Below are 18,646 nucleotides of genomic sequence, written 5' to 3' on the forward strand. Positions count from 1 at the left end.
CAGTTCTGTGAGATTTGATGGTTGTGGAACCAGCTGCCTGGTGGCTCTTTTAACTTCGTCCCACAAATGCTCAATTGGATTGAGATCTGGTGATTGTGGGGGCCACCTAAGCAAGGTAAAGTCTCCCTCATGTTCTTGAAACCACTCCTGCACAATACGAGCACCATGGCATGGTGCATTGTCTTGTTGGAAGAAGTCATCTCCATTGGGATACACCATCAACATGATAGGATGAACTTGATCAGCAATGATACTTAGGTATGTTGTGCTATTCAGACGTTGTTCCACATGAATTAAAGGGCCCAAATCATGCCAGAAACACATGCCCCAAACCATAACACTGCCCCCACCAGCTTGAAGGGTTGTACTCATGCATGTGGGGTGCATGCTTTCATGCTGTTTCTGCGAAATTCTCACTCTGCCATCTGCATGATGCAACTGGAAACATGATTCATCAGACCACATGACTTTTTCCAATACTCAACTGTCCAATCCTTGTGTTCCTGTGCAAATTGGAGACATTTTATCTTGGTAACTGCAGACAGCAAAGGTGTTCGAACAGGCCTTCGGCTTCCATATCCCAGACGATGCAGTGTACGGCTAATTTGCCTACAAACATCAGGTGGTCATAATAATCTGGCCACTCAGTGTATATTGTATTTAGTTTGGAAAGTGAGGAATTTTAAAATTACAACTACAAAGAATATTATTTGCCTTTGCAAAGTCAAGTTCACCTGTCAGTTAACCAGGCTAGCCACACAGAGCATTTTGGACACACTCATGTTTGAGAGGAAGGGTTATCATCAGCTCAACAGCTGAGAGGGTAGGAGTTTTCCTAAAGCCTGAATTGACCAGGGGACTTGGTTCTCTCCCGTCTATTACTGTCCCCACTGAGTTGGCTCAGCCCCTGATGACACTGCCATTGCTGGACTATCTCATAGACATTATGAACCAAATGAGTCAAATCACTCTTGCTCCACCAGCTGTTGCTGAGGTTAAAGAGGTAATGAGAATAACAAAAGGAGCCCTCTAGTCCCCGGGCCGCGGTCGGCAATCTGCAGCTCGAGAGCCACATGCGGCTCTTTGGCTCCTTGAGTGTGGCTCTTCCATAAAATACCACGGCCTGGGCGAGTCTATTTTGAAGAAGTGGCGTTAGAAGAAGTTTAAGTTTAAAAAATTTGGCTCTCGAAAGAAATTTCTATCGTTGTACTGTCGATATTTGGCTCTGTTGACTAATGAGTTTGCCAACCACTGCCCCAGGGTGAAGGTGTCTCAAAGCTTTGGCTTATTACTTCTTAGCCTGGCCCTAACCTATCGGTCAAATCTCAGTGCTCATCACAATCATTCAGTCACTCAACAACCCTTTATTGAGCACCTTACTAGGTGCTGAATACTGAGCTGGTACTGGGGGGGAATTCTTTCTTCAAGAAGCTCATAGACTCTGGTTTATAGCCCTATAAATAGATTATGATACCAGGGAAGCCACTACCTCCACTTGGAGGAGTTAAAGAGCCTGCAGAGGACTTTGGTGCCAAGGGGAAAATGTAGACTTTAGACCATGATACAGGTGCCAATGTAGATAGAGTTGTTTTTCTTTGCTGTTTGTCTTTTGGGCATTTTTTTTTTTTGATACTTTAAAAAGCTTGTCCACATAGCTTTATTTTTTCTAATTATAAATTTTATATTCACTATGAAAAGTTCAGACAATATAGGTAAGAATAAAGATAAAAATTTAAATCACCTGTTATCCTACCATCCAAAGATAACCACTGCCAATGAATTAATGTTTGTTTCCAGATTTTGTCTATTCATATACAGATATAAGTCTAGATATATGTGTTTACAAATATGTAATCATTCTGCATATGTAGAGTATCCCCCCCAAAAATGTATATACACACTTTGAATAATTATAAAGGCAGTGTTTATTAAAATACATTTCATTTTCAAAATTGAGCTATCAGCTTTTAAAGTATGTATACATTTTTGCAATATATATATATGTATATATATATATGTGTGTGTGTGTTTACAAATATGTAATCATATATATATATAATTGTTTTTTACCAGCCTTTGTTTATTTTGGCCAAATTCGTAGCTTGTTGCTTGCTCTATTCTCTTCAGCAGCAGCACTTGCTGTGCTGTAAACGTTGAGAGGAAGGAGGCTGGAAACGAGCGCCCTTACTTAGATTACCAAGCCAGAGAAAAATGCAACGAGCCTCTTAAGTGTATTATTTTGGATGTTGTCAAACATAGAGGTAGGTGTTTTGAAGGTAGTAAGCCTGAAGGAACACACTGGCTTGGGGCATGCTTGTAAACCAGCAGCCACAGATTTCAGCTCAAACGCAGACTCCTTTCCTCCAGGCCCAAATGGCCCTTTTAACTGCATGCCTAATCCCTTGCCTTCATAGTTTTTCTTTGGTTTTACCGAAGGAAGGCAGTCTGGACCAATTCAGCGGCAACACTGAGTCGGAGTGAGAGAGGCAGTTCTTGAAGGTCTTGAACCAGCGACTCAGAGTCCCCGTAAAATGCTGAATTCTGCTTTGGACAGGAAGATTCCCCACCCCGCTCTTCCTGGACCTCAGCAAACAGGAACTGTGGGGAGACTCCTGCGGAGCCGAGAACACGGAAATCTGTCTCCCTCCGTGATCCTCCACTTTCATTATCGACCCCTTTTTCAGTGTCTTGATAGGGACCCCAGTGAGAGACTATCTTTCTTTTAGAAACATGTCCCTGTTCGTCATTCTCTGCTCCGTAGGTCTCCGCATGACTGTCATCTTCAACCGGCCCTCCGGCCCGGGCCGCTGGGCTCCCAGGCCGGGCTCCTGGCCCCCCGCGGCGCCCGGGAACTCCTCGGTCCGCCCGCATCTGGCCGCCGCTGGCGGTGCTGACCGAGCAGGAGACGCCCTTGCCCCGCGAGGGACAGCCGGGGTGGCTGCGAGTGTGGGGTGCAGGGCCTGGGATGGAAGCCCTCCGCCGAGAGGGTGGGGCGCCCCCTCCTGCCGCACATATTTTTTGGCAAACAGCATTTTTATTTACCTATATATCTTGGGCAATTTATCTATTTCTATAGAATTATATAGTTGGTTTTTTTTTCATGCTTTCGTAGTATTCATTACATGAATATACCATACTTCTTTTTTTTTTTTTTAACTGAAATCTGAATTGGGGACAGTTCCGGGTTTTCCCTATTATAGCGTCCCGCACACAGTGAAACTGCCCTCCAGAGACTTAGTGCCAGGTTACAGTCCATCCTAGAATAACAGAGGGAACTTATCTCCCAACACCCTGCCCCAAGAGGGTTATTATCATTGAAAAATTGTATCTCCTTGTCTTACTAGGTAATTTTTTAAAAAGGCTGTTAGGTTGAACAGTTTTTCACGTGTTTCTCTGAATTTCCTGTTCGTGGTTCTGGCGGCCAAAGTCCCTAGTCACTAGAAACAGACACTGCCTGATGTAACAGGGAAGGAGCTTACCGAAGAATATTTGTTAAGCAAAATGTTAATCAACTGCCAGGTGAAGGCTGAACAGAGGTTACTTTTATCGTTCTCTCAAAATTTTTTGTAGGATTGAAATTTTTCAAAATAAAGTGTTAGGAGGAAGAGAGTCCTGAAGGGACAGAGGCCGAGGCGGTGTAGTACAGAAGGCGACCGTCCTGCTGCCACCTGGAGAGTCTCAGCCAGCTCGAAGGAGTGCACACAATGAGTGACAAGAGCCAGCTGGCTCCTGGTCCAGCCTCTGCCCTCCTGGACAGCAGCTTCCACCAGGCCGTATCCCCGATGGCCTCGCTGCAGATCAACTACCAGGGTGTAGATAGAGCAGGATAGGATGTTGATTTTTGTCTTGCCTCTCCAGGAAGTAAGCCCTCAGCTTTTGAACAGAGTAAATCAGGAGTACACATGGTAGAAACTGAAGTTGATGACTGTATATTTATTTATTGCCATTTCTAAAAGGCGACTTTCTTTTCATTAATCCTGGGTAACATGGAGAAACAGGAGCAAGAATAGGAGGGAATATATTATAGGTACAGATGTGTTGGATATGAAACCAGATATATCCTGCAACCATCATCAGCATCAAGTCAGGGTTAAACAAATGTAGTCATATCCAAATTCCGCTTAGAATATTTGAAGGTCATGATGGAAATATACAATGAAGCTACTTTTTAATATATTTCTGGTCCACAAACAATTTAGTGGTGATGTCAGCCATTTAAGTTTTATGCTAAATCATCTATTTAGTGGAGGCAAGATGGGCTCACGGTGAGCAAATGTTAAGGGACAAAAATAGGTATGCCTAGAAGCAAATTTTAAAAGCATTTTCTCTTCAAATCTTTTTCCATACCACCTGATAAGCATCTTGATTCACTATGGCCATATCAGCAGTGAAATGGGCGATATTAAACAAAACTATTTTGAAACATTTATTTCCAATCCAAAATGGAGCTTTATACTGTGTTTGTCATGAATCCACATACTCTTCTCTTCCAGATGACTATAATTGCAAAGTAGAACTTGCTTTGACATCTGATGGCAGGACGATAGTTTGCTACCATCCTTCTGTGGATATTCCATATGAACACACCAAGCCTATCCCTCAGCCAGATCCTGTGCATATATCTATGAAGAAACACAGGATCAAATACTGAAAACCAGATTAGAAGAAAAAGATGAACACTTTGAGCAAGGATCCATGATAGAACAACTTAGCAAAATGTTCTTTACTACTAAGCACCGTTGGTATCCTCATGGACAGTATCATACACGTCGTAGGAAACTGAATCCTCCAAAAGACAGATGATATTGAGGTTTTCAGTAAAATGCTGTCCTGTTCTCGTTTGCCATTTGAGAAAATGCAATCAGGTATATTCACTACTATGTTATACTAAAATAATAATAAAATGTCTTTTCATCTGAAAAAAAAATCATCTATTTAAAGACTAGAGGCCCGGTGCACAAATTCATGCACGGGTGGAGTCTGGCCAGCCGGGGAGGGGTCTGACTAGGTGGGGAGGGGCCTCGGGCAGTTGGTGGGCCGACCCCACCCACTGGTCAAACTCCCGGTTGAACTCCCAGTCAAACTCCCAGTCAAGGGGACAATTTGCATATTAGCCTTTTATTTATATAGGATAAGTAGAATAGAACTTAAAACTCCAAACTATTTAATGTTAAAGAAAAAAAAAAAAAAAGAAAAAAAAAGGCTGGCCTAGCTGGTGTAGCTCAGTGGTTGAGCATCAATCTATGAACCAGGAGGTCACAGTTCGATTCCCGATCAGGGCACATACCCAGGTTGTGGGTTAGATCCCCAGTGTGGGGCTTGTAGGAGGCAGCCAATCAATGATTCTCTCTCATCATTGATATTTATATCTCTCTCTCCCTCTCCCTTACTCTCTGAAATAAATAAAAATATATTTTTTAAATAGGCTGAAAATGAAATAAACAGTTATAGTCAAGATCATTAATAGTTTCTTCCAACTTGTTTTCAGGCAGTCTTACATGTGAAACAAATGTAATTCAAATGTGAAAGTAAAATTGCTTTTCGGCCTTTTGGCTAAGATCAAGTGTAAATGTGAAAGTAAAGTCTTTACTTTTATCTGTTTATGTAATCTTATTTATTCAAAAGCCAGAGAGCAGTAGCTGAAGAAATTATGTGAGTTGAGGAAATGGAGAAGCCTGGCTTGTTGTGTAGGAGAAAGATAAGGGGTAGTTAAAATAAGAAACAGGAACAAGAAAGGGATTTTGTTCATAAAAAATGAACACATCCTGGCATTTCTATGCTATGCTATAAGACGAAGAAAGAAGGAAAAATAGAGAGACTGAAGACACAGAGTAGAGAAACATGACTGAAGTGGCCAGAGGGCATAGGATCCAGAAAAAGAGGCTGGACTAGAAGAGGTAGACCTAGAAGAATGAGGTGAGGAGGCCTGGGCCTGCACGCATATAAATTTCCTCCCACTATAAATTGAAGTAGATCAGCCCACATGGCCTCTATTTTCTCCATAACGTAAGAGCTGAGGTGACGGCTGAAAATAAAGAGGTGGGAGTTACGAAGGGGACTTGAGGACAACGATTATGTTTTAGAGCGCTGATGTTTGAGGGAGGGAGAGGAAGCTGAACAAGGACAAAGAAAAGAACAGTGATGGAGATGGTGTCAGTCAGGGGCCTGATAGGAAACAAATAGCACATCTGAGTGGGGTAACTGAGGAGAATTCTGTGACAGGCATATTTACCAAAGTGTGAGCAGGGTTCAGGGGACTTCACAAAGGAAAGTGAAGCACCCCTGGGGCTAGCAAGAGTGGGGAGCCTTTGCCACGACTCGGCCTCAAGAGGCAAGAAGAAAGCAGATACAGAGCTCAGAGAGAATGGACATGATTCAGGAGAGGGCTGCCACACTGGAGCCCATGTGAAATAGATGTTGAAATTATCTGCCTACCAGGCTTTGGTAATGGCTCCATCCTCTGGCCTTTGCCCTAAAGTGGTAACAGCCAACTATTAGGAGTCCCAGGGTACTGTACTATTCCTTATAATGGTGCTATATTCTTTCTACAACTTTATAAATACCCCTTTATTAAATTCTACTCAAATTACCCAATTTGAGTGAACTATCTACTTCCTGCAAAATCCCTGACTTACGTGTGTGTGTTTTTAGAGACTAATAAAATAGACAAACTGGAAAGAAGAAAAAAGAGGGCATAATAAATATTGTTAGGAATGAAAAGGGGGACAAAGTACAGATTTAAGCATGGATTTAAAAAATACTCTTATACTATGAACAACTTTATGCCAATAAATTTGAACTTATAAGAAATGAACACATTCCTAGAAATTATGTAATTTAATAACACAACTCCAAGAAGAAACTGGAAATTGGAATAGATCTACTGCCATTAAAGAAACTGAAACTATGGATTAAAAATGTTCCCATAAGAAATGAAAAAGAAATAAAAATGTCCCCATACAAGTAGGACAGGCCTTAAGTGTTTTATTCAGCAAACATAAACATTTCTAACATATTTTTAAAAATTTTTTTTATTGATTTCAGAGAGGAAGGGAAAGAAAGATAGAAACATCAATGATGAGAGAATCATTGATCGGCTACTTCCTGCATGCCCCACACTGGGGATTGAGCCTGTAACCTTGGCATGTGCCCTTGACCAGAATCGAACCTGGGACCAGTCAGTCCGCAGGCTGATGCTCGATCCACTGAGCCAAACTGGCTAGGGCTCTAATGTATTTTTGATCCAAAAATCCTGTTTACCTGTCTGTACTTCTTATTCTTCTGGAAGCTCTAAGAGGCCCTGGGTGGCATCTGCCTATTCATTGCTGTACCCCAAGTGTAGCACAGATTAAGTAGCACAGTTAATCTATGGCAGGAGATTAGGAAATGCAAGGGACCAGTAGACACATATGACTTCAGGCAAAGGTAGGGGACTTTCACAAAAGCCACTAGGCCCCAAGTGAAATTTCAAACAGCCAAGGCAGAGCTGTTATCTTGAAGGCTAACCCTATTTCACCTGCTTGGTACCAGTTGGTACCAAAAGTCCCTTCACAATAAAAATCAGCATGCAGCAAGTGGCTCTCTCTCAGACGTGGTCTCTGGAACAATAACTCACTTCTGGAACACTGAACTTCTCCATTTGGCCCCTTTGTTAATAATACCAAAGTGAACTATTAGGAAGCTCATGAGAGCTGGATAACTTTACCAAAAAGGCCTGAACCCAATTCCAGTATTTGAAAAGTTTTTCAGTAACTTTCAAGCTCCTTAAAATTTCTTCCTGTCCACATAGTTCTGACCTACAGCAAATCTTTTGAAACAAATTTTTTATTTAGGGGCATCAAGAATCATAGTCCTGCCCTGGCCAGTATGGCTCACTTGGTTGGAGCATCATCCCATGCACTGAAGGGTCCTGGGTTTGATTCCCAGTCAGGGTGCATACACAGGTTGTGGGTTCAACCCCTGGTTGGGGCGCATGGGGGAGGCAACCAATCGATGTTTCTCTCTCTCTCTCCCTCTTCTTTCCTTTCTCTCTAAAATCAATAAAAACATATTTTAAAAAGAGAAAAAAAAAAGAATCATAGTCCTATAACCAGCACAATAGGGCCCTAACTTGCCTTTTGATATAGAGAAATTAGTTTCTTTTTACTTTTATTCAGAAGTTCTACAAAGTCATGTGGGGTTTTAGCCGAATACAGGATGTGGGCACAGAACCCGCATCACTTAGGAGTTAGATGATGTTCAGGTGGGTCTTGGGTTTTGTCTACGGGTAGTACTAATATGTTTGTTTTTGTTGTTACTGTTTTCTTTTTACTCCTCAGCTTCTGAACCAGTTTTCCATTAGAGCAGCCAAGAAGATGCAAGATTGTCTGTGTAATTCATGCAAAAATGTTTTTATTTTGAAGATCTGGCTTCTAAATTCACAGGGGTCCCTCATCAGTCAGAGCTGGGTAGCAGTTCACGGGACGAGGTGAAGGGCAAGCATCACCAGGTGGGCCACAGGGATCCACAAACGCCTGAAGCGCTGAGAACTTGGTTGTTAGGTCATCTCCCCAGGATCCACCAATTTTCCTAACCAGTTTTGATGGAGCAAAACTACGGATTAAAGGAAACAAAACCTCACAAAGTTCCTATGAAGGGTGTGGAAAACAGGGATTCTTTTAAATATCTGCTCCCAAATATAAACCCCAATAAACTGAACTCAAACATTGAATGGTTAAAACTGCAGTTTATTTCTCTTGCCCTTTCAAGAGTTTTCGTTACCATAAGATTATGTTCTCATTATATCCATCAAGATGCTGTGTTTGGGGGATGCTGGCCCTTTAACAGGAGAGTAGGGGAGGGTCTGGGACGCTTAAAGCCAGGACAGCAAGCCAGCATTGGCCCAGGCTGCCATGGCTAAAGTGAGCAGAAAGGACAGCAACAGTCAGGTGGTGGGTGTCAGCAACAAGGCAGCTGTGGGGCCCCCTCCCTGCACCGATGGCTGGTGGTGTCTGTGGGAGCGCTCCTCCAACTCCCAGCCCCGTCCCTCCCTCCCGTCTGTGCCTTTGCAGCACAGCTGCCTAGAGCTGGGTTGATGAGGTCAGAGGTTGGGGGTTTCAGGCAGCCCCGCTCCTCGCTCCTCGAGATCCCGGGCCAGTACTCCCCCCGACAACCTTGCTGGGGGACAACCTTGCTTTAGGGTGCCACCTCATTTTTACTGAGGAGGAGGGTGCCTCTGGGTCTCTTCCCTGTCCCAGGTTTGCCTTCCAGAGGCTGACAGTGCTCTCTCACCAGAGGAAGCAGCCGTGGAGGAAGTCCGCCAGCCTGCAAAGATGACATGTCTTGAAGGTATCACTAAGTGAGCCGTAGTACGTGGATAGAAAGCCTGGGGGTGCGGAGACTTACTGTTCTGGTTCAGTGGATGGACATGGGCTTGCATGTCCGGAATCATTGGGAATGACTCCAAACTCGTCTACATGTTAGCTGTATCATGCTGGGTGACTGAAATCACTTTTCCGGGCCCCCCTTTCTCACCTTCATAGTGAAATGATCAACCACAGGCTTGTATGATGGTTGTGAGAGATGAATGGACCTATACATGTAAAGTATCTGGCACACAGTAGGGTTAAATTGCAGTGAGTCAGGACAGCTGGAAATTGGTTGATTAAAGAGGCACAGAAAGGGCTGTTAGGTGGAGGAGAGCAGGTGGAGAAGCCTGTGGTGGTGCCTAATGAGGCAATTAAAGAGGGGATGTAAAAAGTAAGGTGTCTGGCACCTGCCAGGCTCCGTTTGCTCTAGTCGGGGACAGGTAGCGGCCCTCTGGGGTATGGCGGCTGAGTTGAACCTTAGAACAGGAGGCTGTTGTTTGAAAGTAGTGCTGAAGAGGGCTCAGGGACAGAAGTGCTACAGAGAAGCACTCTCTAGACGAGACTCCTCACACCTGCCCCCCGCCCCCTCCCCACTCGCTTACTTCTTCAGGCCCCCACTCAAACCAAGGCCCAGACAAGTCCTGTGGCCTCGTGGCTCCTGAGGAGGAGCTGGTGTCTGCCTCCCAATTGGAGGAGGAGGAAGAAAATGAGGAGGAAGAGGAGGATCTGGATCCAGATCTAGCCCCAGACCTGGAGGAGGGAGTAGATGAAGAGGAGGAAGACCTTGGGGATCCAGCTATCCTCAGTGCTGTCACTAACACCCAGGTACCACGGCAGGAGAGGCTGGAGGGACGGTAGCCTGAAGTGTTTGTGGCTCACAGACTGTGGCTAAACATCCCTCTCCTCTTTTCCCCTTTCTAAGATAGGTCCTGGGTTAATACTTTCTATTTCAGGCTTGAACCTGAATAGGGACTCCCTTCTTCCTTCTCTTTCCTCCTGTTACCCACTTAGTTTCTGATGCTATCTTCATCTTAGAATCCAGATCCTAACCCTGGCCCGTGTGGATCAGTTGGTAGGGCATCGTACTGTGCACGAAAGGTCAGGGTACATGCCCGGGTTTTGGGCTGGATCCCTTGTAAGGGGAGTGTAGGAGGCAGCTGATCGATGCTTCACTTCACATTGATGTTTTTGTTTCTCTCCCTCCCTCATTCCCTTCCTCCCTCTCTCTCCCTCTCTCTCTAAAAATTAATAATGGAGGGGGGCGAGGGGAGGGAATCCTTTCAGGGCTAGGCACCATTCATAGGTGCTGGCCCTGCTCCTGTGCTGAAGACGGGTCATCTTTGACCCTGGGCTCCTGTGTCTCAGCAGTCCATTCCTGATATTGACTCCCTTGGATTCTCACAACCAGTGGAGAGAGACAAGGATTCCTATATAGAATGAAGTGACTCAGATCCTCCTTCAACCTACTCCTGAGATACCAGTCTTGCTTCCCCGTAGGAAAGGACAGGGGCCCTGGCCCAGTTGACTTTGATTATGAGGGAGGGCCAGGCTGCCTTTGTCCTGGGTATTGGAAAAGGTGGCCGCCCTCTATGGACACAGATAAACTTAGAAGACACCACAGAGGCTCATTTGAGCCTGGCTTTTCTTCCCTCCCATTCCAGAGAGGTCTTCCAAGCTCTCCTGGAATCAAGGCCTCTGGTGTGCTGGGGATGTCACCTGCCTCCTTGCACTTTCTATGGCAGGTGAGTCGCTCCAGTCTTCATAGCGTGAGAAAGTGACTGGGTGCTGAGAAGGAGCATGCAGAGTGTCCTTTATTTCCATTGTTTAGTCTGCTCTTGACCTTAATTGGAGATGAAGCACCCCAAGTGAGATGTAGGTATGGGAGGTGGGAGACACATCCTGCAGGGAAGCTTGGTTAGTGACAGATGGAACTGGGACAACTGGCCATTTATAAGAAAAAGGACAAACTAGATCCCTACTTCCACTTCCCTGCATTTCAGCACATAAGCAGCACTGAGCTTAGGACCAGAAAGAGCTCTTGCCCTTAATTAACTACATAATGAGAACGTGGTCTGGGATGGAAGAAATGCAGGAAATACTGCAGGGAGAAGGAAGGAAACTGTAGTCCTGAGGTGAGTCAGGAAAGAGACAGCTAAGCATTGCCCCAGTGGCTGAAGGGATAAGACTATCACAGAGAGGAGAGGCAGAGGTGTTGGCCGACCAGACAGTAGGAAAAGCACATGCCCCCACATTGTCAGGGGCTGGAGAGCAGCTCCCTAGGAGGTGACAAACCCTGTTGGAAACAAAGACAGGATCCGCAGTCCGGTGGCCTTAAAGCTGGCTTGAAGTTCCCCCAAGACGGCAAAATGTCCGGGGAGGGTCTTGAGGGAAAAGGCAGGTGAGAATGTAGAGGCTGGAAAGGCACTTAGCAGCAAGAGCAGCATTCTGTTGGTGGAGATGTCTCTTTAATTCCTCTTAGACCCTGGACTACTTGTCACCAGTTCCTTTCCGGCCTACACGTCCCGGTACCAGCTCTCCAGTGCGGCACTTTGGACCTCGACTGCTCCCACCAGACCCATATGTCTTCTGCAGCCCACCGACCTCATGGTCTCCTAGGTTCAGGTACTGGTCCTGGGTGCCAGACGCCCCAGCACCCACAACAGTCTGAGTTCTCCAGAGGTCCCAGGAGGTAGTGGCTGAGGAGGGGTGGGAGACACTACCAGCTACCACAGAAATATGCTTATAGAAACTTAATAAGGAAAGTCTGAGGTAGAGTCCCTCACAGATGAGGAAATGGAGGCTCAGGGAGACTAAAATAGCTTCAGGGTTAACGGACATGGCAGAACTGAGATTAGGACTGGAACTTTAGACAACCAGGCTAAATGGTTTTCTACGGTGTTGAGATTTCCTGCAGCCAAATTGCAGGAAAGTGTATCTTGGAGGAGAATGTGAGCTAGGATTGTGATGTTTCATGTGGCTGACCTTGGGGAGGCCCAGGAAGAGTTCCCTTAGATGTCCAGCTGAGGTTACCAGAGGCTAAATGAGTGGAGGGGGCAGGGAGCTGAGACCCTGCTTTCAGCCAGCCCAAGTTTCTCTCTAAGCCTTCCCAGTCATCTGACCCAGCTCCACCCTCAACACCAACGGATCTTGCAGCTGCAGCAGCACAGTCGAACACCAAGGTAAAACCTAGACCAGGAGCGGGGTTGAGGGTGGCTCATCTTCGTGCTGGGTTTTCCCCCCAAGTCCCTGCACAATTAGGACTCCTATAGTGCTGCCCACCTCTGCACTCTCTCCCATCCTTACCAGACAGCTCCACTCCCTTGGGAAGTTCACTGTGGCAGCGTGGGTGGGTCTAAAGGGATGCTCCTCCTGGCTTAAAGGCCCCCAGCCAAGAAGCCCTGGTCTCGGCAGTCGGATGCCTATGCTAACCTCATGACCCGGAAAGAGAAGGACTGGGTGATAAAAGTGCAGATGGTTCAGCTGCAGAGTGAGAAGCCCTGCCTGGATGACTATTACTACCAGGTGAGCCCCTTGTGCTCTTCCCCTGTTTTTAACCTTGGGGTCAAAAGGTCCTGGACTCCACAGGCCCCCTCAGGTTCTCTCTTCAGCTCCTAGGGGCCATATTTCTAAAGTTGACATTCCAACCCCATTCACCCCTCTGTTCTCCTACACTTCAGCCAAATGAGGTTGTTTACAATTTCCCAAATACACTGAGATTTTGTCTCTATCTTTTGCCAATAATTTCTCCTATTCAGCCTGAGAATATAGACTTTTCCACCTTGTGTGAGTCTTTAGAAATGTCGTTATAAACATTATCTACTTACCTTTATTTTTTTTAGATAAAAAACACAAGGATCTTAGAAATAGAAGGATTCAATTTGTTGAATTAAACAAATGATGGCAGACACTTTTACTCACCTTTTCCTGCTTCCTATCTACCCTTTATTTATGGGACACATCTTTGTTTATGGATTTGGGGGTTGTCAAAGCTTTGTTTCACTTTTCTCCTCAACCTCCATGAGCCCTCTACCGAGGTTCCCACTTTTATCTCCTTCCTATTTAGTTTCTTTTTTTCTTTTCACTCTGCTTCAAAAATCCCCTCTTTCTGTCAAGATCATTGAAAGTGAAATCGTTTTATACTCTGGCCTTTTTGGTACTGCTCCTAATATAGGAGCTTTATTCAAATCCTTATTTGGCTCGCAGTCAGTGGCTTTATTTCAGCTTGGGATTTTACATATTTCTTTAAGAAAATATTAGAGCTGCTGAGAAAATCCTCAGGAGTATAAAACTGGCCAATTGACAATAGTGCTATCTCTGTACTTCAAGCTACTGATGGTCTTAATGCCACCAGATAAAGCTGACTTTGGAAAGCACAGGCAGAATCACATCAAAATGGGGAGGTGGCCCTAACCGGTTTGGCTCAGTGGATAGAGCGTGGGCCTGCGGACTCAAGGGTCCCAGATTCAATTCCGGTCAAGGGCACGTACCTTGGTTGCAGGCACATCCCCAGTAGAGGGCGTGCAGGAGGCAGCTGATCGATGTTTCTCTCTCATCAAAGTTTCTAACTCTCTATCCCTCTCCCTTCCTCTCTGTAAAAAAAAACAATAAAATATATTTTAAAAATTGGGAGATGGAGGCTATATGATGTGTAGTGTATAACTTGGGAGCAAGGAATGCAGGAAGGTTGCAGATGCTGGGACAGGTTTGCTTCCTGGCTCTACACTTCTCTCTCAGCCTTTCTATCAGACCTGGAAGTGGTACCTAGCTCCTTTTTTTAAAATATGTTTTTTTATTGATTTTTTTTTTTTTTTTTTAGAGAGAGAAGGGAGAGAGATAAAGAGATAAAAACATCAGTTAGCTGCCTCTTGGCATGCCCCCTACTGGGGATTGAACCTGCAACCTGGGCATGTGCCCAGACCTGGCATTGAACCCGTGACCTCTTGGTTCATGGGTCGACACTCAGCCACTGAGCCACCTGGCTGGGCAGTACCTAGCTTTTGAAGTCCTTAGTATGAGGATCCATGAATGCTAGCATGAGGCCTAGGGTGTTTAAGGTACTTTAAAATGACTGCAAATATGGCCTAAGGTGCCATGAACATTTCTGGAATAGATGCTATAGGAAAGGGTGTGTTAAGAAGTTGCACTTGAGAACCTTAATTCTAAATTCAGAACATGAGTGTACTTTTTTACATTCCATGGGCTCTCAGAAATATTATCAGAAACTGGAGAAGAAGGAGGCAGATCAAGAGCTGCTTGGACAAAGGAGCAAGGTTGAGTCTCTCAAGCTGGTAACACCTTACATTCAGAAGGCAGAGGCTTACGAGTCAGGTAGGCCCAGGGCTGACCTGCTGGGTGGGGCTGACCATCTGGGTGGACAGAGGGTAGAAAGGGGAGGGAAATATGCCTGTCTTGACTCCTTTCCTGCAGTGGTTCGATTCGAGGGTTCCCTGGGCCAGGTAGCCATGTCAACATGTTTTAGCCCTCGCAGAGCTATTGATGCTGTACCCCATGGAACTCCAGAACCGGTAGGAATGTTATCTTCCCAGAACCCTTTTTTCTCCTCCCTGTTTTGGAGAAAGGTCTTAAGCATCATCATGCTTGAGTTCATATTGTGACCTAAAAGAGGGAGAAGTGTGGTCAGACTTTGTGTTAGCCTTTCCAGCTCAACGTTTAGCTCCCCTGAGGCCTGGGTTGCTGCTGTGGAGGTGTGGCTGATGGCTGGGGACTCTTTCTTCCAGGAGATAGGAGCTGCAAGCAGTCAGAGGCTTCGGGTGTTGTCCTGGATTGAGAAGGTGAGGTCAGCTCCTAGAGAGGAGTTCCTAACTAATCCTTGAAAATGGGATATTGCTCAAATTGACCTCTTCTTCCTCTTTTCCCACCCTCAAATTCCCAGATGTTTCTTCAGTTACTAGAGATAGAGGAGGGCAAGAAGAATGGGCCTCCACAGTCCTGCTACTCTGAGCAGCAGAGAAACCAGGTTGAGAAGCTCTTCCAGGCCTTAAAGACCCAGGAGCAGAATAATCTGGAGTGAGCATGGGAGGGTCATCCCTCTGCCCAGGAAGGGGAGGATCAGCAAATTTGCTTTAGCTGCTCCTTTCAGGCATGTAGTCCTCTCCATTACGTACAGCCCTCAAAATGCTCTATCTCACTCGTAGGGAGGCAGCAGATGGCTTCCTGCAGGTGCTCTCTGTGAGGAAGGGCAAAGCCCTAGTGGCCCGGCTGCTCCCCTTCCTGCCCCGGGATCTAGCTGTGAGCCTTCTGCTGGCTGTCACCCACCATCTGCCACTCCTGGTCAAGAGGGATGCAGCTGATCAGGTACGGTGGCACCAAGTGCAGAAGAGGATGATTTCATGGATGAGTTAGGGATCTTTTCTCCTCCTCCAGTTCCCACCCCAGAGATGCCAGAGAAGGCTGGGCAGTGGGGGTGTCGCCCCTGCCACCCTCAGGTGAGGGAGTTACAGAATAAACTATAGGAACAGCTGATCATCCTTAGGTGTAATGAACAAAAGAAAATTTACAGGTGTGAGTGTGCTGTGGCGGGTGAGAAAATAAGGACTCCCTGACAAGTATTGAGCCCTATACCTACTTTTCTTAGGGAAGGCATCCTAGAACAAGTAGGTATTGAAGGACCAGTGTTGGTGATGGAGAGGCCTTAGTGGTGATAGGTCTGGTAAATAACTTGACCTGGTAGGTGATAAAGGCAGGTCAGCAAGAAAAGGGATGGAAGGCAAGGTGGGAGGAGGTGAAGTTGTAAAGTCTGAGAGAGGCACTCACTGACCTTCCTGTAGGTCCTACAAATGTTATTCAAGCCTCTGGGCAAATATATCAGTCACTTGACCTTCCATGAACTCCTCCAAGGACTTCAGGGACTAATGCTGCTTCCACCTGGCTCCTCAGAGCGGCCGGTCACTGTGGTGCTCCAGAATCAGGTAACATATCTAGGAGGCTTTTTGTTTTGTTTTGTTTCTGGGAGGCTTTTGTCTTTCCATAGATGGTCTCCAGGTGTTATCACTGGCAAGGAATAAATGAGGGAATGTTCTCATCTCTGCAGCCACCTCATCTCTCCAGTTTATCCTTTCCAGTGCTTATCAACTTCTAGTGAGCATTAGGATCACCTTGGACCCACTGCCAGAGAGTCATTGAGTAGACCCGGGTTGGGGCCCACACATCTGCTTTTCTAACAAGCTCTCTGGTGATGGTGCTGCTGTAGACCTCTAGAGCAGAAGTCACCCAAGTTTAATAGAAATAAATCCTGAACCATATCACCAATGTGTGTGTTTATAAGTAGTTCATATGTAACACTATACTAATATTAGGCACATTATAAATACAAAAATAGAACAGTTTAAAAGATGAGCCTCTAGATATGAAGTTCTGATATCTTCTAATATGCCAGTGGATTGTCTTATGAACCTCTCTCTCTGAAGATCTTTCCTAAAGCAGTGCTTCTTAAAGTGGGGTCCACAGACTACCTGGATCAGATTCCTAGGTCCATTCCTAATCTACAGACTCGGGGGGGCAGAACTCATGAGTGTGCATTTGGTAAGCTCCCCAGAAGAATCTGTAGGATAGTTCAGAGCAGTGAAAGGCCTGAGAGTTCTTGGCCAGCCAGTGTAAAATCTGACCGTTTTACGGGTGTTGGACTCCATTTGTGCATGTAAACTTGTTATTTTAGTTGGGAAGAGAGAGCCAGGTAAGCACCAGATGCCTAGGATGCACTCGTTTCCCCTGGGTACTTTATCACTTGCAGTTTGGGATATCTTTGCTCTATGCCCTGCTGAGTCATGGGGCGAAGCTGGTATCCCTGGATCCATCCCTGGAGGAACCCAGCAGTGACCATACAGCTTGGTAAGATCATAATGACCTGTACATATTATTTCAGTACATCTGGGATGTATAGGCTGCGCCAGATGAAATATTTCCTGAGCAGTGTATTCAAACATCAGGGAAGAAGTTGGTCAAAGGGAAAATTCGCAGAGTTGTAGCTGCTCTGCCTTTTTCCCTCCCTATTGTCCCCTAGAGTTTATTTTCCATGGGAGGCAGTGTAACATAGTAATTAAGGGGACAAGCTTTAGCATCAAACAGATCTACGTTTGAATTGTGCCTCCACTTATTAGCACTATAACTTTTGGGAACGTTACTTAACCTTTTCTTAGCCTGTTTCTTCATTTACAAACTAGGGATCTAGGGATGACAGTACTAGCCACTTAAGAGTTCTTAAGAAAAATGATGTGTAAAGCATTAAGCAGTACCCTGGCATATGTCAAATGTGCAAATGATCTCCTTTATTTGCTACATGCATAGAGGGTGATGGTGGTGGTAAAGGAGAATAAGGATCTTGGCTTTGAGTCTGTTTCCTGCATAAATATAAATACTTTGATGTATTTCCTCCTCTCTGATCTCCAGGACAGACATAGTGGTTCTGATCGCCTGGGAAATAGCTCAGATGCCTACAGCCTCTTTGGCTGAACCCCTAACTTTCCCCAGCAACCTTCTTCCCCTGTTCTGTCGCCACGTGGACAAACAATTGGTACAGCAGCTAGAGGCTACAATGCAGTAAGTTATGGCAGAAACAAGGTCATTACCCCTTGTTTAAGCCCAATCTAGGTTCTATCATTTACTTCTCTCTTTCTTTTAAACCAAGAGCATGGAGAATAGCTTGCTTTTATTTTTTTAAAAACATATTTTTATTGATTTCAAAGAGGAAGGGAGAGGGAGATAGAAACATCAATGATGAGAGAATCATTGAGCAGCTGCCTCCTGCACATCCTACACTGGGGATCGAGCCCGTAACCAGGGCATGTGCCCTATAAGAAATAGAACCGTGACTTCCTGGTTCATAGGTTGACGCTCAACCACTGAGCCATACCAGTTGGGCAAGAATAGCTTGTTTTTAGAAGTAGTTCCAGACACTGGCATTTACTGAGTAAAGAGTCTACCTCAAGTTAGGAACCTATGGTATCTTCAAATAAACGGTTGACTTGATTCCCAGGGGCTTTGGTCACTTATGCTAAGCTATTTGTGGGCAAGACTTAATTTGAGAAACTGCATCGTTAATTCAAGAAATATTTGAGGGATAACTATTCAAAAACATAAACACGAACAACATGGAGGCCATCTCTTTCCTCAGAATTTACTGTCTGCTGGAGTCAGATGTTAATTAAATCACACTAATACTTTAGAAAATGGAATTGTTTGCAGTTAACATCTGTTCTCTTGTAGGCTTGCCTGGATCTACTGATCTCATTGTTCTGGAATACGGGCATGTGGGAAAAGTTTAATCATCAGACACTAGCTGT

At 45.2% G+C, this 18,646-nt stretch overlaps 1 protein-coding gene and 1 pseudogene across 1 annotated transcript; both read left to right on the forward strand.

The window, feature by feature from the left end:
* The first annotated feature begins 4,292 nt into the window (after window positions 1-4,292).
* LOC103287382 (39S ribosomal protein L42, mitochondrial-like) lies at window positions 4,293-4,854 on the forward strand (annotated as a pseudogene).
* A 4,442-nt stretch (window positions 4,855-9,296) lies between these two features.
* Window positions 9,297-18,588, forward strand: PATL2 (PAT1 homolog 2). Its single transcript, XM_054716288.1, has 15 exons — window positions 9,297-9,327; window positions 9,958-10,172; window positions 11,009-11,089; window positions 11,827-11,969; window positions 12,449-12,526; window positions 12,728-12,869; window positions 14,555-14,675; window positions 14,775-14,872; window positions 15,086-15,139; window positions 15,241-15,374; window positions 15,503-15,662; window positions 16,136-16,276; window positions 17,098-17,195; window positions 17,754-17,903; window positions 18,570-18,588. Exons 1-15 carry the CDS (start codon window positions 9,312-9,314, stop codon window positions 18,586-18,588), a joined length of 1,650 nt encoding a protein of 549 aa, XP_054572263.1. The 5' UTR covers window positions 9,297-9,311.
* The last annotated feature ends 58 nt before the right edge of the window (window positions 18,589-18,646 follow it).

The sequence above is a fragment of the Eptesicus fuscus genome, chromosome 5, assembly GCF_027574615.1.
Source record: "Eptesicus fuscus isolate TK198812 chromosome 5, DD_ASM_mEF_20220401, whole genome shotgun sequence".
NCBI classification, from domain to species: Eukaryota; Metazoa; Chordata; class Mammalia; order Chiroptera; family Vespertilionidae; genus Eptesicus; species Eptesicus fuscus.